The sequence below is a fragment of the Terrapene carolina genome, unplaced genomic scaffold (assembly GCF_002925995.2).
Source record: "Terrapene carolina triunguis isolate 2854851 unplaced genomic scaffold, T_m_triunguis-2.0 Scaffold93, whole genome shotgun sequence".
In the NCBI taxonomy this organism is placed as follows: domain Eukaryota; kingdom Metazoa; phylum Chordata; order Testudines; family Emydidae; genus Terrapene; species Terrapene triunguis.
The window spans coordinates 8,949,568-8,976,443 of NW_020664444.1; the positions used below are offsets into that span (position 1 = coordinate 8,949,568).

At 45.5% G+C, this 26,876-nt stretch overlaps 1 protein-coding gene across 1 annotated transcript; it reads left to right on the forward strand.

The window, feature by feature from the left end:
- The first annotated feature begins 847 nt into the window (after positions 1-847).
- Positions 848-25,166, forward strand: FBXL18 (F-box and leucine rich repeat protein 18). The gene is made up of 5 exons (XM_024205268.3): positions 848-924; positions 2,868-3,068; positions 4,255-5,801; positions 9,463-9,681; positions 24,145-25,166. Exons 1-5 carry the CDS (start codon positions 907-909, stop codon positions 24,299-24,301), a joined length of 2,142 nt encoding a protein of 713 aa, XP_024061036.2. The 5' UTR covers positions 848-906; the 3' UTR covers positions 24,302-25,166.
- Positions 25,167-26,876: the final 1,710 nt, after the last annotated feature.

Consider the following 26,876-nt stretch of genomic DNA (forward strand, 5'->3'; position numbering starts at 1 on the left):
AATGTTGTACTCTGTTTGCAACAGGGTACAATAAATGCTTTCAATGAGGGAGTAGCCTGTGATAGTAGATAGACAGGCCTTAAGGTAAAGTCCTGTACAATTTAATAGGGCTGAAACCACTATGAAGCTGCAGAAATTTCACGGGGTTCTATAAAAGTAATCTGAAACCAGCATTACCAATTCTTATGAGTTTATCACGAATCTAACCATATTTGCTGCTTATCTTAAAAGTCCCAGCGCTCGGAGTCATGGGATTATGCAACAACCCTGGCTTCCATTTAAAAAAAGAGTAAATTATTAGCTGCGATGAAAACGTGATTCCCTAATCGCTCAGAAACCGGAAGGCAAGTTAAAAGACCCTCTCCCCCATGTATTACTTTAATAACATATCCTGCTTTCTAAACGCAGTTTATGGGGGTTTTTTGGCACCTGACTCGTTGTTTGGGGTTGGCAACTCTGAAAACCCTAAGACTGTAGTATGGGATGAGATCTTTCATAGGTTTTGTTGGCCCAGGCTATCAGGACCTATGGCAAAGAGTCTAGAGACGATTTTCCGTGTAATCCCATAGCATGGCTCAAAGAAGGTTTGGACAAATTGCCATAAGGGATCAGGGATTGCCCAGTGCCACTCCCAACATGACGGCTAGGAAGGGGGCGAGAGCCACTGCCACACTCAAGATGGCGGCACGACTGGGCGTCAATGCCACTCCCAACATGGCGACAAAGGACGGCGCTGAGACGCTAATGCCACTCCCAAGATGAAGGCAGGGGGCTGGCCCCGGAGAAAGAGCGGAAGTGAGGTCAGAGGTGCGCCGGAAGTGTGGGGTGATCCTGAAGCCGGAGAAGCGGCTTGTTTGAGCGGCTCGAGAGGGCGGCCCGGGCTCTGGAGGCAGCTGCTGGGGGACCATGTTCGACCCGGGACAGGTAAAGCTGCGGGAGAGGGGCAGCGGCCCGGCGCCATAGCAACCCCCGCCCGGCCCCATAGCAACCCTCTCTATCCCACTCCGCCCCCTCCTGCCTTCATCCCTCCCCACAAAGCCTCTTCCCTACGGGCCCTGCTGGCCCAGCTTCCCCCCATATCCCTCCCCCGTCCCCCTCGCAAGGCCCTGCGCTGAGTGGGCCAGGGAGGCTGAGCTCTCCCAGCCCCCACTCTCGGGTGGGGGCGGGGGCGCCGCACTGATGCCCCCTGGCTCTGGCAGGGGCCCTCGATGGCAGCCCGGCGCCTTTCTCAACGATACAATCAACATTCCCCGTGTTTCACCTCGCGGAATCCCCTTCACTGCCGACTGTTAAGAATCCGCCGAACAAACATCTGTCAGGGATGATCTCGGTTTATTTGGGCCTGTCTCAGGGCAGGGGGCTGGACTTGATGGCCTCTTCTCTTGAGACCCCTTGCAGCCCTACATGTCTAGGATTCTAGCCTCACGTGCGCCTGCTCCAGAGTTGATTTTCTCCTGTTGATGTTGTTTTGGCTTGGCTTTCTTTTGAGACCCCAGGACTGTTGTCACACTTGTTTTTGATTAGAACAAATGAAAGAACCGTGGATTAGAATGTAAAAATGAATGGAAAGTAACCTTAGATCAAAGTAGGCTAATTCTGGGGCTTGCTAGGTGATCCTTTCACTTCCATGTCAGTGCCCGGCCTGGTTATGGGTTGTTTAGTTAAACTGGAAGGGGAACTGTCTAGGATCTTACTAGTGTATGAATTCCTTCTCTGAGTTAGCAGGAATTTATAAATTGTGATCTTTGCTTCGTGCATCTTTTATCCATGAGAACTGCATAATAGCTGTTTCTGAAATGATCCTTAAAGGAGCAGTTCAGCTGTTTCAGTGCTCTAGCTGTAGTGCAGTGTGTTGGTGGGGTATTTGGCCATGTCTGTGCTGGGTATTTGTTGTCTGTACTGGCTTAAAATGTTTTCTCCCTAGTTTAGAAAATGTATGTCTAGACTTTTAAAACAGAGTCTGACCATAGGACCAAACTCATATCATATATATTTGAGCCCTTTTAAAGACAGGAGGAGAAATCCTGGCCCTCATCAAAATCAGTGGCAAAATTTACATTGATTTCAATGGGACAGGATTTCCGTGAGGGTCTTTAATAATCTAGTTTTGTTCTTATCTCTGTGTAGGCATGCTGTAAATGCCAGACACTCAGGCCTGGGAGTATCATTTTGCTACAAAATCATTCCCAATGGCTGCTGCAGTGTTGATGAGCTCTGGGATTAATAGTCTGTTAGCTGGGAATTCTTGCCACAACATGTGATCTCAAGGGAGGGAGGATAAAAAGGAAAAACAGAGGTGGAATATGGCTTTGCAATTTCTGTAGTTTCAAACGATGTAAACATCTGACATAAAATGTACAAATAAACTGAAGGCAGATGGTGGTATAAAAGATGAGGCAAAGTAAGAGGTTCTTACTTAGATCACACGTTTTGAGGGTAGGGGGAATAGAGGTGATAGGTTGCATTTCTGAAGAAGGGGGAAATCACTTTCCAAACTCCCAAGCAGGTCTTGGGCAGTACTGGGAATTAACTAGTTTAGTAACAACACCATAACAATAAACTACAAGAGCAGAATGAGCATAAAAGGGTTTTCTTCTGTTTCTAAATCAGCACTTAGAAGGAGGCTGATGAATTGTCAAAACAAGGAGAAGGCACTGCAGTATTGGCAAGGCAGTAGTGCAAAATCTGATCTAGAGGAAAGTTTGGCTCTGTAGACAGTAGTAACCAATGGCTCAATCCGTGAGGCTTAATCTGTTTCTACCTCGGCTTATTTTATAAATCCTGCTCTTCCCAGGTCTGTCTTTTCTCCTCTGTCTCTCATTAACTCCATGAGGCTTCTGAGCTGATTTGCTGCTTTTTCCTTTCAGGAGACGCTGAGTGCAGAGATTGGGGAGGACAGTAATGGCATCAACCTGATGGAGTTCTCAGATGAGATCCTTTTGCACATCCTGAGCTACGTTTCTTGCACAGACCTTGTTCTGAATGTGAGGAGAACCTGCAGAAAGCTTGCAACTCTTTGTCTTGACAAGAGTTTAACCCACACGGTGCAACTTCATAAAAAATATCAGGTGGGGAGAAGCTGGTTTTATGCCCAGATAGGGCATGGGGATTGTGGTAGGCTGCCAGAGTGCGCTGCTTCAGAGAGTATGAAGACAGACTGATTTCTCCAAGTACAAAACAAACCATAAACATAGTTATATCCTTATAGCCCTGACTTGGAGGGAAGGGGATGATTTCTCAAGAATTAGGACAGTTAGTATGGCTACTCCAGAGACCTAGTGTCACTTGGTTTAGGATGTAGTCCAGAAAGCCAATGTTACAACCACTTCTGGTTTTCCATATGGCTGTTTAAAAAAAAAAATGCTTAACTAGAATGTACAGTAGACCTATTTCAGACTGTCAGTTGTATTCCAAATCACTTAACTGGCATTTTAAAAAAAAAATCTAAATGGTATGTAACAGCCTGCAGGTGATAAACTAAAGGGATAGCAACAACTTGAAAACAAGTAGCTTTAAAAAAAGTTAAATGTAGCTTTGATCATTTCTGTCTTCCCAGGATGATGATGTTAAGATGCCATTACAATGTTTCTTATTTCTTCAGAATTTGTTTCTCTTCCTGTTAGTGAAACACCCACATGAACAGGGGGAAATGACTACACAAAGTGCTGTCAAATACACAAAGTAAACTAAAACCGACAAATGTATTTTTCGGTCTCTTGGTTATAGAAAATCTTAAGTGTTGTAATGATAGTAGGTAGTAAAAACAACTTCCAGGTAGAAGTGTGACTTTTAAGTTGACTGTCTCTCTAAGTGTAGGAAAGGGAGAAAGCATATTTCGTCTAATATGGAATGGGCTGGAAAGTGGATGAAGCAGAGAGAACAAGCAGTAGTTCCTCTGTCAACTTGAACTCTGCCACAGATGCATAATTCTGCAGACATAGGGCCTGAAGCTGAGAAGTGATGAATGCCCTCAATTCCTGTCAGTCATTGTCACTTAGCATCTGTTAGGGCCAGTCAGTAATGCAGACTCAAACTAGAAACTAAATGAAATGTAATCTTCAAGATCCTAAGTCCAAAGGGTAAAACAAACTACCAGCAGTTACAACAATATGATACTTAGTACTTTTATTGTGCATTTTACCCAGGGGTCTCAAAACACTCTAGTAGAGGGTATGTCAGATGGGAAACTGAGGCACAGAGAAATAATTAAGCATCCTCTTCAATGTTACTGAAGCGGTTTGTGTTTAAATACAGGTCAACAAGGACAAAGTGAAGCAGCTAATGAGGGGGATTGGAAAAGAGATCCACCAGCTGAACATGGCTGGCTGCTACTGGCTCCCCAGTTACACCATTGACCATGTAATACGATGCAAGAACCTGGTGAAGCTGAACTTGTCTGGCTGCCATCTCACCTCCCTCCGCCTCTCCAAGATGCTCTCTGCTCTCCAGCACTTGCGCTCACTGGCAATTGATGTCAACCCTGGTTTTGATGCCAGCCAGTTGAGCAGTGAATGTAAAGCCACACTTAGTCGTGTACTGGAGCTCAAGCAGACCCTTTACACACCGTCATATGGGGTGGTTCCATGCTGCACCAGCCTTGAGAAACTGCTGCTCTATTTTGAGATCCTAGACCGATCCCGAGAAGGCTTAATTTTGTCTGGCCAGCTGATGGTGGGTGAAAGTAACGTCCCCCACTACCAGAACCTTCGTGTCTTTTATGCTAGGTTGGCTCCTGGCTATGTCAATCAGGAGGTGGTGAGGCTGTATCTGGCAGTGCTAAGTGACCGGACCCCAGAGAATCTTCATGCCTTCCTCATTTCTGCCCCTGGCAGTTTTGCAGAGAGTGGAACCACTAAAAACCTTTTAGACTCCATGGCTCGAAATGTATGTTTGGATGCTTTGCAGTTGCCCAAGTCCTGGATTAATGGATCTGGCCTCCTTCAGCACTTGAAGTTCAACAACCCTTTCTACTTCAGCTTTAGCCGCTGCACCTTATCTGGTGGCCACCTGATCCTGCGCGTTATTAATGGAGGGAAGGACCTCAAAAGCTTGACCAGTTTGAATCTCAGTGGCTGCATTCACTGTCTGTCTTCTGACTCCTTGTTTCGGAAGGCAGAAGATGATATTGACAGCAGCATTCTGGAGAGTCTGGTTGTTTCCTGCTGCAATCTGAGACATCTGAACCTTTCTGCTGCCCACCATCACAGCTCGGAAAGCCTAGGGAAGCATTTGTGCCAGCTCCTGGCACGGCTAAAGCACCTGCTGTCTTTGGCGCTGCCGGTTTGCTCCATCACAGATGTTCCTACAAACACAGACAAGCCACCTGTGCAGTCTGTGAGTAATGTGGTGCCCCCAGGCCTTGGAAAGAAAATCCGGATTGGGGTGCCAACATATGCCAAGAACTTCTTGGAGCAGTCAAATCAGAAGTCTCAATCTTCTGTGTTTTGGACTCTATTGGAGAACCTCCCGTTTTTGAAAAACTTGGAGTTAATTGGGTCCAACTTTTCCTCTGCCATGCCCCGGAATGAGCCAGCAATTCGGAACTCACTGACCCCTTGCAGCCGGGCACGGAGCGTTGGGGATTCAGAGGTGGCTGCCATTGGCCAGTTGACCTTTTTGCAGAACCTCACTTTAGCACAGCTGCCTAATATCCTGACTGGTTCTGGGCTTGTTAGCATTGGATTGCAGTGCCAGCATCTGCGGAGTCTCTCATTAGCCAACCTGGGCATGATGGGAAAAGTGGTTTATATGTCTGCCCTCATGGACATGCTGAAGCACTGCAAGTGCTTGAGGGATCTCAGGTGAGGGCCTGTTATTGATCTCCATTTTTATTCATGCATATCTAGAAAGGTGTCTATGTGGAGGAGAGGGGGATCTTATTGGACCAACGTAAGGAGGAAAATATACTAGCTTTCAGGTCCCATGGAAGGTAGCTGTGATGGCCTGAAAATTAGAGGGTTTTCCTCCTGGATAGCAGGTTTGTGGAGGTGGGAGTGGAGTGTGTGTTCTGTATTGTCCTTGAGAAGCAGAGCTGGTCTGTATACCCTCAAGCCCCTGTGGCCTCCAAAGAGGACATATTCCTAAGACTCTCTCTTGGCAGTGCAGAGCATTGCAAGTTAACATGTTAGTCTACAAAGAGCTATCTCCTCTCTCCTGATCTCTTATCAGACCTCTGCTTAGCTTTCTTAACTGGTGATTGCTCTATGATAATGCAGAACATTTACCCTCCAAAAGCTCTATTCATGGCTGCTTCTGAATTGGCCTTTCTCCATAGAGTCTAAATGCTTTAACTCTCACAAACGAAGGTAGCATGATTCATCCAGATACATAAAGAAACCTCAACTATAGCTAAATAACAGTGATGGAAATGACATGGTGTAAATTCTGTAAACATTCTCACCACAGGTTTCTTCATGAGCTCTGAAGATGGCACTTAGGTCAATAGAACTGTTTATTTTTAAAACATCTTTGTGTTGGTGAAAGCTGCTGGATTCAAAGCTCTGACTGACATCTTCTGTCCATGGCAGGTGCAGCATGGGCGGTGGCAGTAGAAGCCAGGAGAGCAATTTAGCCTTTGGCTTTGTCTACACGAGGGACTTTTGCTGGCACAGCTATGTTGGACAGTGGTGTGATCGCCGACCAACGTAGCTATGTCAGCAAAAACCCCTAGCGCAGATGCAGTTATACTGCCAAAGCTGTGCTTTTACTGATATAGCTTGTTTCACTTGGGGGTCGGTTTTATGCCAGCACAAAGCACAACTTTGTCATTATAGCTGTGTCCACACTAGGAGCGTTTTGTCAGTCTAGTATACTGGTGTTCTTATACTGGTAAAGGGCTTCTCGTGTAGACCTGGCCTTTGAGAGGCTAAACATCTTCAAAAAGAGCTAGTTACATAGCAAGACTAATCTTTGGAGAAAACAATTTGATGTGCAGTGGTGGTTTCCATTTGGCCAGGCCCAGAGAACTTTGCATCCAGGAACTATGGTATGCCTTGTCCTCAGGAGTGCCCAGTCTGTGGTGGAGAGGATGTGTACAGCTTCCCACAAAGGAAAAGCCCACATGTCTCCCATGGTAGTAGCATAAGAGCACTCTGCTTAAGGTGTCATAACTTTCCAAATGGAGTTGGGGAAGGTTTTATCTGGAGGAGTTGCTCAACATTTAAAACCTGTCAATAAAGTTGTTAGTTGAAAACCGGATTGGGTGTCATTTGGCTAATTCCACCATCCTCAAGAATTTTCTGCAAGCCTAGAAATTAATTTCAGGTGATGTTACAAAGCAGCAGTGTCACCTAGTGAATAAAATAGAGTATTACTAGCGTGCATTTGCCCGCCACTTCCCCTACCCATGTTTGGAAGTTATTAACCCAGAAAATGGGAGCCAGTGTGTCTTTGTGTCAGATTCATGTTAGGATGATGACATATTGTGAAAAATCAGGCAGGTTTCTGATTTTCAGTTAACGCAACTGGAAAATTGAGTATAATGCAGGATCTTAAGTGACAACCAGGTATTGCTCACCTCTACGGTGAATTGCTGGGTAGCTGTCAAATAAAAACACCATCCCACAAGCTTCCTTACTGCCAGAAAGTTCTGGACTGGCAAAACATGACGTAACAATTATCAGGATGAAGAGTTGCTCAGGTACGCCCCCATACCACAAAAGGCTAGATAGAGATTATCCAGTCCAGGGTGGGATTGCCTGCTGGTTGTCATCTAATGGATTACACGTCTCCAAGCTCCTGGCTCTGCAGACCCAATGACTGAGTCTCATAACTGCTTTGAGATCCTTCTAGCAAACCTGGACTGAGCAGCCATACCTTCCTGGTGACACTGACCTTTTGCAGTGGAGATACTTTCTGTAAAATGGTTGTTTGGACATGCAGAATCTGGTTAGGCTGCGAGTTACAGCATGGAAGCTGATAGCTTCCAGAAACTTCCGTAAGGGAGGGGGAGGTGTTTAGTACTTTCCACTGTGAATTTTCAAATTGACACATTCCTTTCTGAAGTGGTCCATGTGCTGCAGACTGACTGTCAGATTCCTTTACTTAATCAAATCCAGACCAGCTCTTTGGCCCATGTGAAATATAGGAGAGGTTGCATAGAATCATGTGCTGACAGATTCTTCTCTGACGCCCCCCCCTTCTTTCTCCATCTCCTCTCCATTGACTTTTCAGGGCTTGAAGATGTTCAGCCTGGTGGCTCAAAAGCAGGGTTACCATACGTCCGGATTTTCCTGGACATGTCCGTCTTTTTGGTCCTCAAATCCCCGTCCGGGAGGAAATTCCAAAAAGCCGGGCATGTCCGGGAAAATAGGGAGGGGTCGTGGGGCTTGGATCCGGGCTGGGGCAGGAGCTGGGGCCGGCGGTGCTCAGCCGCCGGCCAGCACCGCTCGGCCAGGGCCGGAACCGGGGCCCGGGCCGGGCCAGAGCCGCTGGGACCGAGGCTGGGGGTGCTCGGCCAGCGCTGCTCGCCCAGGGCCGGGGCCAGGCCGGAGCCGCTTGGCCGGAACCGGGGCCTGGGCCGGAGCCGCTGGGACCGGGGTTGGGGTGCTCAGCCGGCGCTGCTCGGCCGGGGCCAGTGCCCCGGGGCCCGAGCCGAGCTGGAGTCGCCCGGGCTGGGGTGGGCCAGAGCTGCTCGGCCGGAACCGGGGCCAGAGCCGCTCGGCTGGGGGGGCTGGACTGGGCCGCGCCTCCTCTCGCCCCCCAGCTTACCTGCTGCCTGCCTGTTTCAGGCTTACCGCGAACATTTGATTCGCGGGAAGCAGGGGAGGGAGAGGAGCAGGGGGGGCGGAGCGTTCAGGGGAGGGGGCAGAGTTGGGGCAGGGACTTTGGGGAAGGGGCGGAGTTGGGGTGGGGCCGGGGCGGGGAAGGGGTGGAGGTGGGGCGGGGCCGGAGTTGGGGCGGGGCCTCTTTTTGTTTTTTTTAAATATGGTAACCCTAACTAGGTCTCCATCAGTGTCTGTTGTGAATCAGTTTTTCCTACTTGGTTCGCTCTGCCTGGAGTCTTACCATCCTCTAGGCAACAAGCTCAATGTGACTAGCTTGCTCAGCATTTGGTCCGCTGGAGCAGCAAGGCCCCATTGTCTATACCAGCTATTAGCCTTCTGACCAGATGCCAAGTAGCCAAGTCTGGGCCTGCCTCAGTCACTGTTTGCTGATGTCATGTAAACTGCTCATTGCTGAAGGGTAGCACTCTGTAAGCAAGAGGGCTGAGATTGGAATATCACCTTTGCTATGGTGCTCCCACTCAGACATGAGACTATCATGTGCATTGTGTATATAGATAGTGCTAGACCACTCCTGATCTCTGAATGCACCAGCTGTTTTCAAGTGGGGGCAACACATGGCTAAATTGGAGACACTCGTTGCACCATTCACAGCCCCATACGAATGCTGCATCCCCCACTTGTTTTAAAGCAGCAGGCTTAAAATTCATCCTCTGACTTGTTTGTGTTTTTCTTGCAGGCTAGAGCAGCCGTACTTCAGTGCTAACACCCAGTTCTTCCAGGCACTGAGTCATTGTTCTTCTCTCCAGCGCCTTTGTGTCATCTCCCGGAGTGGAACTCTGCAGTTTGATGCAGTGATGTCATTCATGGCCAACTGCCTTGAGGTTGTCATGTGCCACATGTTTATGGGAGAATCTCTCACAATTTGCAAAAATCTTCAGCAGACCATTTTACGGAGGTGAGTAAGAAAGGGGCTGAGGTGGGATTTCTGGGGCTGTTCAGGATTTATCCCCATTGCCTTTCCCTCCAGCTTTTATATGGGCCAGGTGTGGGAGCATTGTGTAGTGTTCTCATGGCCTTTTAGCATGCTAAGAAGCTGACAGGTGAAATTTAACTTCTTGGCACAAAGGATGGCCTCTTATTTTAATAAGAGCCATTCAATGAGCTACTTGTAAGTATTCTGTAAGGTTTTTTTAATCCCCTTGTCCCATCATGATTGATTTGAAGCTTCAATCATACAGTCACATGATAAATCAAGTGACAATTTCATGTAAACAAAAAAACATCTGGCAGCATTTTAAGTACTGAAGATGTCCGAATTTGAGCCTTTCCTCCTTCCCCACAAATAGCTACAGCTCATTCACCGACCACTAATCCCTTGTGAATGTCGCTTACTGATAGTGCCCCAGTAGAGCAGTTCAAAGCCTTCTGATTGGCTAAGAGGGGTTCTTTTTGGTGTAGCCTTTGCATGTTTGGCAGTTCTTAAATAAGTCTTGTCTAGCCCCTTGCAGTGTCCTGAAGCTCACATGGTGGGAAGCGTTTGTGTGTGAACCGTGAACTCCTTTTGAAAATAAAGCTTTTAATTACACTTGGCATGGTGGCAGCCATCTCACAAAATATTTCCCATTCAACAGAGACTTCACACTATTTTTTTTCCCTTTTCTTAAGGCATTTGGTGTGTTTTCTTAGTCACCTACTGTGGCTTTCCTCTATTACATTTTAATAATCAAATCAAATGACATTATTATTGCATCCTAGATGGTAGTTCTACCCCAGCCCTTCCCCAGCTTCAGGCTTGTTTTCTAGGATTAAATCCAGCAGAGGCTATGACTGTATTATCTACCTAGCAAACTATGTACAAGACTGCTTATTACTGCCTCTAGGAGCATGCCTGTTCCTTTGGGATAGTAGCTATTGGAAAACATACCAACATCTGAGTAAATAAAGTCCCTGAGATGTGTCAACCGTTTTTTGTTTTACTGGGCTGTCATCTCCGTAAAAGCATTTCTTTATCTAATTCATTTGTGTGCCATGGGGATCTTTAGAAAGATCCAAAAATCCCCTGTCCGCTTTTCTCCTTCTACATGCCTGTTCGAGATGTCATTGCAGTGCTGGCCAGAATTTTAATATCGTTTTATTATGCAGAGCTATGCTATTCCTCACCCGTATTGCAGATCTCCTTCTCCTCCTCTTTTCTATGCTACATATCACTTTTGTAAATTCTGTGTCTCTTTATATTTGAACTCCCAGTAATTTTCCAAAGAGCAGCTGATGCCTTGTGGAAAATGCTGAAAACTGTCTTATATTTAGAAACAATTCTGCCTGTCATATTATTCTTCTTCCCTTGTGTTTTATTAATAGGGATGTTTGTATGAAAACAGGATCTTTGGGGGTATTTTAAAGAGAGCATCTGCTCCTGCTGTTAATTCCCCACCTGAAGTCATAATCCTCTGACACTGTAATTGGTGGCTCTGGAAACGATTTTGATGTCACGTAAGATTATGACTTCAGGAAGAGGATAAGCAGCAGGAGCAGATGCTCTCCTAAGCAACAAAGATCCTGTTCTCGTGCAACTGTCTCTAGTAATAAAATACAAGGAAAGAAATACAGAAAATGATGTGTAAGCAGAACACGAAAGCTTCCATGCCACATCAGCGAGTCTTTAACCATGTGACTTTTCCAGCGTTACCATTTTAGTCCTTGTACAAATATGCCTTCAAATGGGGTCAATAATTGACTCTCTTGACTGTGGTTTATCTGCAACTGCAAGGGTAAAAAGATATGCAGTAAAATTGAGAAGAGATTATTTTTGCTAGCTAGTTCATTGCTAGGTCTTCGGATGAGAATTGTAGTTTGCACAGTGTAGCTCTTTAGTATGCTGGTATTGTACCCCCAAATCCAACAATCTAATACCACAGAAAACACCCAGCAAATATGAGATTAAAATAGCTTTATTCCAGAGTAAGAAAACAGTGATTTTTGCTTTGGAAATGATTTCTATGGGCTCTGTGTAAGGCCAGAAAACGTGAAGGGCTAGTGTGTGTGGGGACGGGGCGGGGACTCTCAAAGCTGAACATTTCTTTGTTTTCTTCCCTCCCTCGGAGCCATGTGGGAGTACATCGGGACTTTCTCTGTCACTGCTATGGACTAGATGATTTGGTTTAGATTCTGGAGGGTCCTGGGGATGGCTAGTTTTGAATGGGGAGGTGCACCTTAAGTGAGATTAATTGTCGTTTTAAAGCAGGGGTGGGCAAACTTTTTGGCCTGAGGGCCACATCTGGGTATAGACATTGTATGGCGGGCCATGAATGCTCATGAAATTGGGGGTTGGGGTGCGGGGGGGAGGGGGATGAGAGCTCTGGCTGGGGGAGTGGGCTCTGGGCTGGGGATGAGGCATTTGGGGTGCAGTAGGGTGCTCCAGGCTGGGACTGAGGGGTTTGGAGGGTGGGAGGGAAATTGGGGGTGGGGCATAGGAGGGGTTGAGGGCTCCGGCTGTGGGTGCAGGCACTGGGGTAGGCTGGGGGATGAGGAGCTTGGGGTGCAGGAGGGTGCTCCGGGCTGGGACCAAGGGGTTCGAAGGGTGGGAGGGGAATCAGGGCTGGGGAAAGGGGCTGGGTCGGGGGGGCTCGGGTGCAGGCTCTGGGCGGTGCTTACCTCAAGGAGCTCCCGGAAGCAGTGGCATGTCCCCCCTGTCCGGCTCCTACGCGGAGGTGCTGTCAGGCAGCTCTGTGTGCTGTCCCACCTGCAGGCGCCGCCCCTACAGCTTCCATTGGCCCCAGTTCCCGGCCAAAGGAATTCATGGAGTTCCCGGCCAATGGGAGCTGTAGGGGGCGGCGCTTGGGGCAAGGGCAGCATGCAGAGCCCCCTGGTTGCCGCTATGCATAGAAGCCAGAGGAGGGACATGCCGCTGCTTCTGGGAGCCACGCGGAAGGTCCCCGACCCCACTTACCGGCTGGAGTGCCGGAACCCTGGCGGGAGCTCAAGGGCCAGATTAAAAGTTCTGATGGGCCAGATGCGGCCCGCGGGCCGTAGTTTGCCCACCCCTGTTTTAAAGGGATTTGGAGAATTGAAGGGCGACTCTGGAAAAGCTTACTATTAAAGATGCAGAGGTGCTCTTGCTGAAGCCTTTAGCGTTTGGAGTGTTCAAAAACATGGTGTAGAGCAGTGATATTCGAACGCTGGTCCGTGAAGGGACTCATGCTGGTGATCCGGGGAGAGCGGACTGGCCACATGGTGCTGTTTCTCTCTCCAGCTGTTGAGTGACATTAGAAGAAGCTGAAAGTACATTATTTTTCTAATACTATTTTTCCATGTAGGTAATTGCTGCAGCCTTCACAGGGATGTTGATTGACTGTCAGCAGGAGGGGAGGTGGCCCATAATCATAAAGAGGAAGGTTGGTGTTTAGGAGACACTGTTGAAATGTCCAAAGTTTGAGAATTCTTGTCTGGTAGATGGAGCACAGGGGGAGCGGAGGCAGGAACTCTGGTGTTTCAATACCAGCTTGGTGTATTGCCTTGCTTTCAGTCCTCAATTAATTCTCTTCAACTTTCTCCTCATCTGTAAAATGGGGATCATATTTGTGCCTAACTCGCTGATTGGCCCAGAAGTTGGATAGAGATGAAGAGGTTGATAATTGTATCCTTTTGGTCTTGTGGCTACTATAGGCAAGAAGCTGCATAGGTCCAGCTTTTCATGGAATTCATTCTATGGTAAGATTCCTGGATTCTGCCGCACTGTGATGTGGGCTGGGAGTTCTCCAACAGGATCATCTCATTGTCTTAAGTGTAGGCTTTTAACAAATGGATTTTCACATTGAAATCAGTGCAGTACCCTCTCTGCATGCATTGGTATTAAATTCTATTTTATGTCCCAACATCTTTGATGCGCTAGAGGCGTTCATATGAACAGCACAGTTGTAACATAAAAGTTGCAGGGGTGAAGCTGGGTTTCCTGGCAGTTGGGTTTTTTGTCATTAGTTGAGAAGTAAGAGGTATTACAGTAATTGGATGCTTATGTTATAATGATTAGTGAAATAGCGAACAACGTTGAAACTTAAATTATTGTCAGTCATAAGATGATTTGGGCAGTTCGCACCTCTCAGAGCTATTGTGTCAGGCTGTCTACAGAGTCAAGAAGAGATCGCTGCCTCAGTTTACACTTGCTTCATGTTTTCAAGGTTTTCTTCCCATCATAAGGGGTAGAAACCATTTTTATTTTAAACAAAAACTTCAATTTTGGAGCACCGCTCTGTGGTAGGGGGTGTCTTTCATGGCTGTGGAATATATTGCGTCCTGACTCTTGACAACTTTATAACTGGAAGGCTTTGTGTAAAGGTTGGCTTGTAGCCAGCTTCAGAAATATAGTTGTCCCAGTTGGTAGCTGAGTATTAATGGTCTCTGTGCATGTAGTTTATTTCAGTCTCTAAGGTAGATGCATATTTTTGAGCTTTTAAACGTTGGTATGTTTGTGGTATTTGGTTCTAGCTTCCCTCGCCTGTTTGCTATACATGTATTGGCTGTGGTGGTCACCTTTTCCTCCAGATGCCTCTGATATAATTTTGTGTCCACTGCACTGGCACACAGTAGAGATTGTAGAACTGATATGGAGCCCTCCCCTGATAGTTCAGCGAACAGGATGACAAGGCCACATTCCCCTCTGAACTGCAGAGGAGACTAATTACTTCACTGTAAGCAAATATGTTTCTTGGCATTTAGGGGGGAGGGGAGAGGTGTTCTATCATTCACTTTTCATGTTGCCCAAGCACACACGAGTCCCTCTTAGGAAAGGAAGGAATTAGAGCATTAATCTGGGACTTGGGAAACCCAAATTCGGTTCCCTGTGCTGCCACAGACTTCCGATGTGTCCTTGGACAAATCACTTAGTATCTCTGTGTCTCTGTTCCCCATCTGTGAAACTGGGATAGTGGCTTTGCCTTACCTCATGGAAAGTTGTGAGAATAAATATATAAAAAGATTGTGGGGGACCCAGATTCTTTGATGATGGGGACCATCTGAGTACCTAGCTAAAAATGGAGTGAATGAGAATACTGCTGTTTCCTTTTTAGATTTGCACATTACCACTACCAGAAATACACTTCTGAAATATTTCAGTCCAGATGGGTGTTAAATTTACTTAAGTAGGCGTTCCATTAACACTGCTCCACGTGTTAATTCTAGAACCGTACCGTAAATATTATGTTTCATGAATATGGAGCATGACAGTTTTAGATTCCAGTCTGACCAATTCTGTGGAGCAAGAAAGTTTCCTCAGGAGGCAAAATTAAATGCTTCCTTCTGGGATTTGTTTTACCAACTCTTGCTGTAGATTTTAAAAATAGTTGTACGTAGCCAGTGTGTCAAATCCTATTCCAGCCAGACACTTCTATGGCGTTAGGACATTACTTTCTCCAAGCTGCTTTCCCAGAGTAGATTTTTGAATTGTAGTTCTCATAAATCTCCACTAGATAGAGCTGTGGTATATAGTAGATCTACCACCAATGTTGACTCTGTGTGTGTTGCGGGCCATGTATTTCTTCACCCCAGAAATCTTGCAGAAAAGGATGGAATTCAAATTACTTTTGCATAGTACTTCTACATGGCACCATTAGCGGGCATGGTACTTCCCAAATGCTGAAGAGAAGTTCCTTTTCCTGCAGAGTTTACCAGCAAAAGAATGCACTGCAGAAAGAGATGTGGTATTAAATGTTTGGCAAATGTCTTACTGGCTCCAGGGACTTTTTTTTTCCCCTCCCAGTTTATTTTTAATCATTTGCAACTGGTAATACTCAATCTTTAGAATATTAGACCTATAGCACCTATCACTGCAGCAATTTTTAGCCACATTTCAATAGTAAATAATGGAAATCTCTGAAAAGTCCCTGACAAGACACCATAGAAATAGAATGGAAATGCAACTATAGCTCAGCGATAAAAAGGCCTTTATCATTGAGGATTTTTGGAATATAAAGCTAAAACATCAAGGAATACGTTGGAGTTATGATATTTATAGTAATGGGATCATAGTTAGGACTGAGATGTCAGATCAGAGCGGGACAGCTTGTGGTTTCAAACTAACTGCAGTGTTTTGAGGAGGTATGTGATGAAGGGTGGTGATTGCACTGCTTGGTACAGTTATTTGTCTCAAGAATGCATTATTGTAGTACCCTATACTTGCTGCTACGTGGTTTGAGCATTGGCCTGCTAAACCCAGGGTTGAGAGGTCAATCCTTGAGGGGGCCATTTAGGGATTTGGGGCAAAAATCTGTCTGGGGATTGGTCCTGCTTTGAGCAGGGGTTGGACTAGATGACCTCCTGAGGTCCCTTCCAACCCTGATATTCTATGATTCTATGAATATCTATGAAAGTCTGCTGGCTAACAAGGGAGTGACCAGCTACTCTAGCAGCATTAGTTACAAGGTGATCCAGGGAACTGATGCAGGGTTGGGAGCCGGACACTCCTGTTTTCCAGTCCTGGCTATATAACTGTCTTGTTGTATGGCCTTGGACAAGTCAGCCTCTCTGCCTCTGTTTCCCCATCTGTATTGGTTACCTGTCTCCATAGAGCTGTTGAAGATTGTTTATGCAGTGCTTTGTGCCTTTAAAATGTTGTGTTTAGTATTCCTCCAATGCTGCAAAGTGACTGACTCCACAATTCTATTCCTCTAGCCACCACTGTTCCCAGCCCCTCTTGTGAATCCTTGGAACTGGAAACTGGGGAGAGAGGAGGAAAAGAAGTACCAAGTCATCTTTTCCAATCCCCTGCCAGTGTAGGGTTCTTCCCAGCATTGTAAATGGAGTGCTGTGTCTAGTTTGAATTGACTTCGACAATAGGACTCCTACCACTTCCCTGGCGTGGCTATTCCACAGTCTAATTAGACCTCCCTGCTAGGAAACTTTCCTAGTATTTAGCCTAAGTCTTCCTCTGCTCACTTTCATCCTTTTCTAACCCTAAACTGTTGGATCCTCCTAAATACTTTCTCCTATAGTGATGGTTACACCCTTAAAATGTTTATCCAATTCCCCGCCCCCTGACTCTCCTTAGTTGTCATTTAGTCTAGCTATGACTATTTAATGACTATTTAATTCTCCCTTTCCTCAGAAGTCACCCCATTAATCATTGTAGCTGTTCTTCTCTGAAAGTCCCTCCAATTGGTCAACCTCTTCCTAGTGAATGCACTTTTTTGACCCACTGGGTTCTTATTCCGCATGATGCTCAGTTCAGATTTTGGTTCAAACTCAATGGCTCCTATGGATGTTACTGACTTGCAGAGCTAAAGCTCAGGGGGGAAAACCCAGTGAGGGTAAGAAGCTAGAGCAAAATTACAAATCTTCTTTGTGAATTCTGCAAAATTCTCCACCATCCTCTTCTATGCTGCCCACCTTGATGTTGCGATTACCTTGATGTTGCAAAGAGCGGGTATTACTGCTTATGGCTTATGCTAGATTTAAAGCTGCGTCTTTGCCTTCTCTTCTCTGCACTTCTTTCTGACCTTGAAAAACTACCTCCTAGTACCCTGCTGTTCTTTGTGAACTCAGTGTTGGCACATTAGCTGCCAAACCCACTTCACTAGCTTAAGCATATTGTGGACTCAGTCCCTGCCTCTGATTGCAAGAAGGCTTAATGTATCGCTAGACTGGTATAGTGAATCATTCGAATCTTGTTCCAGCTTTCATTATCTGTTTGTTTCCTGCTCTTAGAAACCCCTGAATCATCCTGTCTCAGACTGAATTAATAATAAACTGCATCCATGTCCCCTTACATTACCCATTGGAGTGCTTGGTGGAATTTGACTGTATTCTGGGTATGGTATTGCAACCATCATTAGTACTGCCTAGCTTCGACATGGGACAGTTACGGATACCTCTCTATGGGCAAGCTGATCTGATTTGTAGGTGCATACCTGATGGGATTTTAATATTTTCTTGTTGGGGCCACCCATCTATCCCCTTTCTGGCTGCATTCCTGTTGTTAGCCTGCACCACTCCTCCTAATTACTTGTATGCATGCTGTGGCGGGTACGCAGTTGAGGAAGTGTTAGAGGATTGCATGATCTGGACACAGTCCTCCTCAAATAGATCTATAGCCCCGTGTCCTATGCAGCATGATCTCTTACTTTCTCCTGGCTATGCAGTCCTAGTGGAATCTCTGCCCTGGTGCCTTTTTGCATACATGAACGTGGGTGTGAACAGAAATGTAGCTTTAATGTGTTTCCAAAGTAGAAAATGCACTTACTTGAGCAGCTATTGCAATAACATCTCAATCTGCAGAAGATGTTAAGAAAAAACTTCCCAGTGTGTTTCAGCTTGTTCTGGCAGAGTGTTGCTCTAGGACTTGTGCTGGGTGCTCTGGCATCTTTCCTTTGGGTCTCGTCTCTTAATCTCCAACTGCCCTCTCATGTTTGACTGCTTGGTCTGCAGCTCAGTGGACATCATAACTTCCACTTCTTCAGTACCCCAAAATCTCAAAGCACTCTATTGTTAAGCCTCACAGCACCCATCTGGAGTTAGTGATGTATCATCCCCATTTTACAGATGGAGAAACTGAGGCACAGAGAGATGAAGTAATTTGCCCACACTCACACAGTGAGTGTGACAGATCTCACTCCCTGTTCATATTTCCTACCCACAACACTATCCTTTCCCTGCTGGGAAATGACGTTGTGTCACTGAAACCTAGGGACAAGCAGCAGGATAATCTGGCTTGTCATTACTTGACTGGCTTCCAAATAGTCCTGTCCGCACCCATTGGTCAGAGTTTGGAGGCTGTAATTAAGAGCCTTAAAATGAGGGAAATGATGGGGTTCCTTTGGATGCCATTGGGGACAGCTCGGTCATAGCAGATGTGGGGATGAAGAGACCTTGCTACCGAAAAGCGCTTTCAAAACAGAGCTGTATTGTAAATGTAGCTGGTTTTGCTGAATATGAACAAATTGAGGCTATTTAATGAACCCAAGAATCTTGCTTTCCTGCGAAGCTCTTGACGGCAACTCCTGCTCTGGGGTTCTGAGCTGGAGTCTGCTAATCATTGATATTCCAAAGGGGTCCACGGCAAGAATGGCACAGGGGAATTGGCCCACTTTACAGTGGCTACAAACCAGCTTTGTACCCCTCTTGGGAGACTCCGTGAAGGACAGGTAGATGTAAATGGAGCTCTCTGCCTCATGAAAGAAGGCACCTTGGGGATAATTATACCAGCACATTCCAGGGAGCCAGAGCTCTGGCACAGATGGAAATTAGCCCTATAGAAGTTATTGGGGTAGGGAGGTGTGTGCGTGCATGTTTGTTTGGGAGATTGCCATAACAGGGTATGACGGTTGAAATTTCCTAGTGCCAGTGTAATGTGCGGGAAATGACCCAAGCAGCAGAACCTAGTGGCATGTATGGTTGGTGTGATTGGAAGGAGGAGAAAAGTGCACATAGCTCATGCCACTTAAGATGACCTGTCTGCCACTCTGGCTCACAATCTTTTTTTATACTAAATTAATCCACTATGAACTGTGCACACTGTGTGCCCTGCTGCTCACGTGCTCTTTGTAGCTTCTGCCACGCCGTGCTTCAGGGAAGGGAATTTCAAGCCCTGGCATCGTTTATAGGCTTCAGCCCTACATTTAAATCACAAATGTCTCTTCCAGTGAAAACAAAACGGCTGGAGTTTCTGGCTTAAGGCGAAACAGCGTGCACATATGCACACGTGTGGCTGAAACAAATTGATATGACCAGATATAGGGCAAAATTTGAGTTGTACTGAATTCCCCTTTCCTGGTTAATTAGCTGCTTCCTGAAGTAATGCTCCAAAGTTAGAAGTGATGCGTAAGTGCTGTTACAAAATGGTAAGTGGGTGTAAAGGACTCTAAGACTGTATAACTTACACACTGAGAGGCTGGCAGGAGGTAAGCCGGAGCATGGTAGGATTGGAAGTATAGTGCAGGGGTTCTCAAACTGGGGGTCGGGACCCCTCAGGGGGTTGCAAGGTTTTTACACAGGGGGGGATTGCGAGCTGTCAGCCTCCACCACAAAGTCCACTTTGCCTCCAGCATTTATAATGGTGTTAAATATATAAAAAAGCATTTTTAATTGATGGGGGGGGGGGTTGCACTCAAAGGCTTGCTATGTGAAAGGGGTCACCAGTAAAAAAGTTTGAGAATCACTGGAATAGTGGATTAATTCTAAATGACGACTGGATCCAGTTCAACCAAAGGGTACCCTGCTCCCCACAAATCATGGCACTCCTGGCTCCCTATCAGTATTTCTTCCTCCCTATTCTCCATGTAGGGTCCCAAAACTCCTAGATGGTATCCTCTTCTCCCCTCTCCCCCGTGGATCTAAATTTGGTGTCTTTGTGACCCTCCTAGCCCAGGTCCTGAATTTGTGGATTCATGGATCAGGAGCTAGAGTCGTCCTCCTTTAGTTGCTTTTCCTGCTACACACCTCTCCTCCATCCCCTCATTGTGTAAGTTATACCAGCTTAGCTGCCCTTACACCTACTTACTGGCATGTGTGAAGTGATGTGCCAAATTCAGATGATGTGTAACATACAGAACCTTTGTTATATTCCTCTGGAGGTCTCGGGGGGAGCAGGGAGAAGGGGAGATTTGTTTCAATGCAAGATGTCACCAAGTCCCTTCAAAGCCCCTCCTTATAACCAAGAGAAAATAAGTTGGTATAGTGCCTACCGCATTGGGGCCTTTTTCCTAAAGACAGTCTCTGGGAGCTACTGCAATGCAAATAACTAAATTGAGGTATTAATAATCTGTGCCCTAGTGTTGCATAATCTTTGCTAAACTTTGCTTGTTCTCAGCTGCTTTTTCTATGCAACTTTACTAGGTGGAGTTTAAGGGGCTCATTCTGTTTCCACTTTAAAAGTACATCTGACAGCACATATATGGGTATTTGCCATGAGATAATGAATTCAGTCTAGTGACTCTTTTGTCCTGGAAAAAATCAAGGAAATCTGATTGAAGTACAGATTTGCTTTCAACTTTTCCTTCCTTTTTGACTTTGTCCATGACCTACATATTGGATCCTGCCGTGCCAGTTGGAAATAATTGAGATTGTAGTGTAGGTTATTTACCAGACTGTTCCTTTGAAAATACTCGTACTGTGCCCAGGCCGCCGTAATTTTGGGGCAGGCAACAAAGCTCCATTAACCCTTTTTGGCTAACAGCCTTGTGCAATACATTAGGTGTAATTAAAGGACGGGATAGGAAGGCAAGGTCTTGCTTTTGCTAATGCCAGAATGAATTGTAGGTGTGCCCTGCATCACAATCGATGTGTCCATTTTCGAGCTCCAAGGATGACTATAGCCAATTGCAGATGTTCACATCCAAATACATACTCTTCAGAAATCTGCTTTTACATAAAGAGCCACTGGGGTCTTGTTGGTTTGAGGCTAAGTATACTGGATCAGAGGCTGCTATGGAAAGCTTGTCCTTATCTTTGTTATCCCAGAGATTCTCCCCTCCCCCAAAGGATAAATACTGAAGAGCCAGCTCGTCAATTGCTTAGAAAACTTATTTCCATGTAATTAATCACGAGGAGTCTAGTTTGGAGATTGATTTGTAGGAGAAAGCAAGCAACAGTCACAATTTTGGGCTTGTTTTCCTTGGAATAGAACAGGGATGCAAGTCTGGAGCTGCAACTCTTTTGTCTCCCCAGCTCCACATCCCCCTCCATCCGACAGGTTTTCACTAAACACACCATAGACTTTCAGAGAGAGATCCAGTTTGAAATCCATCCAGGTGTGGAATGAGGGAAGAATCTTCAAGAAGATTACAGCAGCTATGCTGCAACTCGTTAACTCAATGTCTTCCCCTTCTCCCCATCTCCACCCCATGCCTGGGGTCTTTTAGTGCTAGTACTAAATTCACTTAATCTAGCCCACCTGGCCAGGTGTATGAAGAATGGAATTGCCTTGCGGCAGAGGACGGAAGGAACATGCACACAGCTTCTGCAGAGGAGTCTGCTTTGGGGAAATGCTAATCCCATTTTAGCACTATGACAGCAGCTCGTTAAAAGTGGTTTTGAAATGTGCAGCTAAAGCACCGGCTTTGCACGCACACACAGCTGAGAATAATGGTAAACCATGTGCGTTTCATTTTCATTTTCAATTGCGCAAATCGACCCTGGAAAGAATTTGCGGGCCTAAACTTGCGGTGGTATGCAATTTACAAGTATCAGAGCCACATACAGTTTCCAGTTTTAAAAAAATACAACTCACAAAATTCAAAGACATATTTTTGGCTGCCTTTTTTTGCTGCAGATCATGTTCAAAGCTCTTCAGAAATATTTACATAATTCCAGCTTCTTGGAAGGCATATTTAATGTGTATTTTTCCAGTACTCGGAGGCAAATTATGTGCAAACTTGGTTAGAGTCCCACTTTTTAAATTATGTATAAATTCTGTTTGTCGTTTGTGTGGTGTTACGGTAGCATCCAGAGACCTCAATTAAGATTGGGGCTTTGCTCTGCTGGAATGCCGTACAAAAACAGAAATAGGAGAGAGTTTTCTTTGCCATGAAGAGCTTACAATCTAAGGCACCAGTCCTAAAAAGAGATCTGCGTGGGTGGGTGGACCCCAGTGAATTTGGGGTCGGGATTATTAACATGGTTCCTTCTTCAGCAGGATTGTGGCCCTTAAATGAGTAACGTATGAAGAGCTGGGGGGGGGGGAGAGAATATCCAATATGTTTGCTACATCCTAGTGTTGAAATCACATAAATACCAACTTTATCCAATTGCCTTTGGCCTAGCCATTATTTGTTGGCTAATTTCTTACAAGCATTGCTGCAGAAATAGGTCCTGAGATGGGAATTGGAGGCAAGAGTGACAGGTTTATGGATCTGTTTCGGGAGAAGTTTCTGTGCATAAGGGTTGGCATGGAAGGAAGCACAAATATGTTTGTGGGAGGTGCTTCTTCGATCCATCACCCAGAGAGAAATGCGAGCCTCTCGTGGATTGAACTGCAGCATGATCGGTCTGCCAGTATTAATCTTTAATGAGCAACAATTACTCTGAAGTTTCGTGTGGGATTCTAGCACCTGAACTTACAGTCACTCTCCAGCCCTGTAACACCACAATATGGATAATTATTTTAGTGTGATGGGTGTGCTCAGAATTGTACAGACACATGGGTAGACAAGAATCTTGGTCTATAGTGGACACTACTACAGTTCAGACACATGATTCACAGAGTGAATGTCAAACTAGGCTCTGCCTTAGTGGGTTTATGTTCTAACATGGATCCAGTCTACCCTAGAACAGTTAAGGAATAAACTCTGGACACACTGCTCAGGGAGATTGCAATAACCCTGCTAGCAACAACCCATGTGTTTAAATATAGTTGCATAACTATTCTAATAACAGCAATGTAGACATGGCTCTGCCCAGTCAGCCAATCAATACTTACCTGTCCTCATTCTGATGGTCTTCTCTTACCCTGTAGTCCTTCCTCCCCTCCTTTCCCCCCCACCAATGTGTTCTTCTGTGACTTCTCTGAGTTGCTGTCATGCACCGTACTTGCTATCTGTGCCAGCTTTCATTTCAAAAATATTGCATATGGATTTAACTTCTGCTGTTTTTTTCTCCTGCTCCGTAATTACAACCCTGCTGCTCCTGTCTCTCCTGTTGTCACATCAGTCTGCTCTCTGTCGAAAGGTCTGTGATGCTCAATGTCTGCTGAACGAAGTGGCAAAAAAATTAGCAGAAGGGGCTGGGGCTAAAAAGATTGGTGTAGAAAGGAGTGGAGGTAAAGGGCTAATAGATTAAAAAAAAATATATATAGTAAGCCAAAATTCTAGTGGCAAATGTGGCTGTTTGCTTTTGGGTTTACTCAAACCTGGAACTGTGTGTATCTGTCACAGGCTGTTAGGTGGCTTTTATTAAAAATGACACTGTTGCCAGTGTATTATTCTAACACTCATAAACATTTAGTATCTGCAGTGGTAGAGCTTTCCTTTTTCTCTAACTGCAGCGTTTATCCTCCGTATGCTGTACAATTGACCCTTCAGTGATAATCCCAGGACCAATCCTAGGGCAAATCCCAGACACTTTAGTCCTAATTTTGCAGGCTGTAAAACCTGCTGTTGTTAGTGAGAGTTTAAATTGCTACCACCAGCATCTTACCCAGCTAAGGAAAGTCTCATGCAAAGTTCTAAGGATCCCTTCCTCCTCTTGTAAGATCTCCATGTTGTGCTTCCCAATCTCCATTTTGGGATTGGATCAGGACTCCTTTCAGACTCCTCCTAAATTAGCCACATGGACCCACTGCAAGGTAATAAAGTCCCACACAGGTGGGAGAACTTGATTTCCTGTCTCAGCAAGACTCTCCTTCCCCTTCTGCTGCCTCCTACTCTACCCATGCAAGTTTTTTCTCTTGTCGCAGAACTAGCATTTCTCCTTGGCTAATAACTTGTATCTGATTTAGTTTCCAGGCAGACCGCCCTGCATTAAATGTCGTCATTTTCCCTCTACTACATGAGGACTTGACGGAGGTCATCAGAGATGTCCCCATGATGCACTTGGATGAAATTACCTTGTTTAAAAGCAGAGTGGCTGAGGAACCTCCAAACCTGTGGTGGTGATTATGCCATAGCACATGTAGAACAGTTGGGATGAACGTGTGAAACAGCTTCTTATTGGCCTGGAATCTCCCTTCTTGAGCTTATGGCCGCCTTATGGGATGCTGTACGATCACTTTAAATCAGTGCAATTGAAAAGCAGAAGAGTCTGGACAAACATTGCTGTGGGGAAACACAGACCTTGCACATAAAAATACAATATCAAAGCCTTTTGGAACCATATGGAGATTTTCTTGTGGTTAATAATGAATTCCTCTTTTACTTTATATTAGTTAAAGGTAAGAGAAACTAACTTAAAGAATGATCCCATTCTTACCCTTCACCCCTTGTTGCCTGATATATTTCTGTAGGGTTCCCGTGTACTTTGGTGGTATGCGCTGTTGTTTCCTCAGTGATCATTCTTTGCTTGAGTCTGTTATTAATGGCAAAGTAGGAGACCTGATTCTGGGTGAGTTAATGTCCCTCTGTTACAATGGGCACAAAGGTTCATTGCTCGAATGAAATGCATCATACCTCTTATTATAAATGTGTGTACATAGTTACGCACGTGTGATGAGAAATATTTAAGGGTATTCTCTTTTGAGAGAAGTACCTCAGGTTTTTTTTTGTTTTTTTTTTTTTTTGCCCCCAAGTAGCAAATCATGATTGTTAACCTTTCAAGCCCATTGCTACATTCGCCTTGCTGTTAATGTTTGGGCCGTTTGGCTTGTGGGGAAGAATTCCTCATTTTGTGTCTCAAGTTTCCTCTCTAGATTTCACAAACTCCATGTTACCAAATCTCCAACCTGAGTCCCATCTACCCTAAAAATAATAAATAAATCAACATGTTAGAACACTGTTCCAACTAGCAGTGTAGGTGGGAGCCTAATGGACCAGCTCTATCCCCAAATCATGTGCATGATTTCAGAGATTGTATGGAGTATTTTCAAAGTGTAACTTCATTAGCCTTGCCTGCTCTACTGAATGTCCTTAGGAATTTGTAGTGGGCTGGATCACTTTTCAGAGTGCCTTTATTGATGTAGCACTTTCTAAAGGGTCAAATCGCTGTGCCAAAAGCCAGAGTGCGCGTATTTAGTACAAATGTTCTAGGTGGTGGTAGGATTTCCCTTGAAGTGGAATATTCCATGGTAAAATGTGGGGCTAATCTTTTCCTTAGAGGTTATCCATTTGAGTTTGAACACTTTCTATCCAGTGGTATGGCAAACAGCTGTGCTGTGACATCACTGCTTGGGAACTCAGCACGTCCATGGGTGACATCACAGAATCAGCTAGTCAGTGTTTCCTACACAGCAGTGCCATAGTTTCATAAGCAGTGGCTACTGGGAACGGTGTCAAAAACATCATGGTTTCAAAGGGTGGATTGGATAGCAGAATAGATCTTTACGCAGGCTTCAGACACTTTTCTCTAGTCTTCTTCCCACTGCTTAAAAATTTCCAGACTTGTTTATCCTGTCCTACACGTTAAATCATGGGCCAGCCTGATGCAACCCATATGTGTACAAAGAGGACCTAACTATACATGTGCTCATTGATACTTTCTCAGCATTCACCATTTATTAAGAGTGAGGCTGCATATTACCAAATTAACCCATCGGAGCACATTTGTACTCCTCTTTGCTTTAGAGCTCACCCTTACCTTTAAGAGCATCAAGTAGTTAACTTTTGCCTTCTCTTTCTGTACACTCTCTTTTCAGCAGCCCCTTCACTGAGTGGGACTTCCAGATTGAAGCTCTCTTTCCCTTTCCCTTCCCACAGGACAGATTGGCTAGCAAGGGTGTGGGAGTGCGAGCTGCTAGTCTTGGAGCTATTAAATAAATTAGCAGATGGGTTTTATGCTTTTACGTGAAGCAGGTGCCCTGTAGCATTTCAGCAGCTTTAGCCAGAGCCCTCGCCGCTGGGCCACTGGATGAGGTGCTCCAGAACTAAACTAGGTTTCCAAAATATCCCTGACTTGTGTGTGTGTGTGTGAGGGGGGTTGGGGGTTCCGTTAAGCATGGGTAGGTAGGTAGCTGTTACCCCTTTGCTAGGGTCCTACCACTGTTTTCTATCTAGTTGTCTCCAGAATCCTGTCTCTCTCTTCCAACCTCTTCTTGTATCTGTGGCTTGGTTGAGCCCCCTTCTTTGTCAGGCTGGGCTCCTTTCTCCCTCCCAAAGCAGATGTACTTTTTTTGGGGGGGAGGGGGTCAGGAAAATAAATTACTGCTTTGTCCAGGTAAGACCGCTCTGTGCAGTTGCTGAGTAGATCCCTTCTCCAACACAGATTATTGGGGTTAGGTAATGAGGAGATATTGAAGCATCACTAAAGCTGCATTTCTTTTCCTCCTGAACCCCTAGCAACTTCAGTGTGGAGCAGAGGGAAAGCTGAGTGGGTACAGGTCTGGAGACGGTTCTCTGATATTCAGTCCATAATGGGAACTATCCTAGCCAATAAACAGCGGCCTCAAGTAGTGCATAGTGTGGTGCCTGAATGCTATAGGTAAGAGCCCTTTTGCACTTGAGCAGGGATTTCTCTTTCTAACAAGCAATGGGGCACCGTTAAGAGATGGCTCAGTGGATTCTAGTTACGAGGAAACTTCCA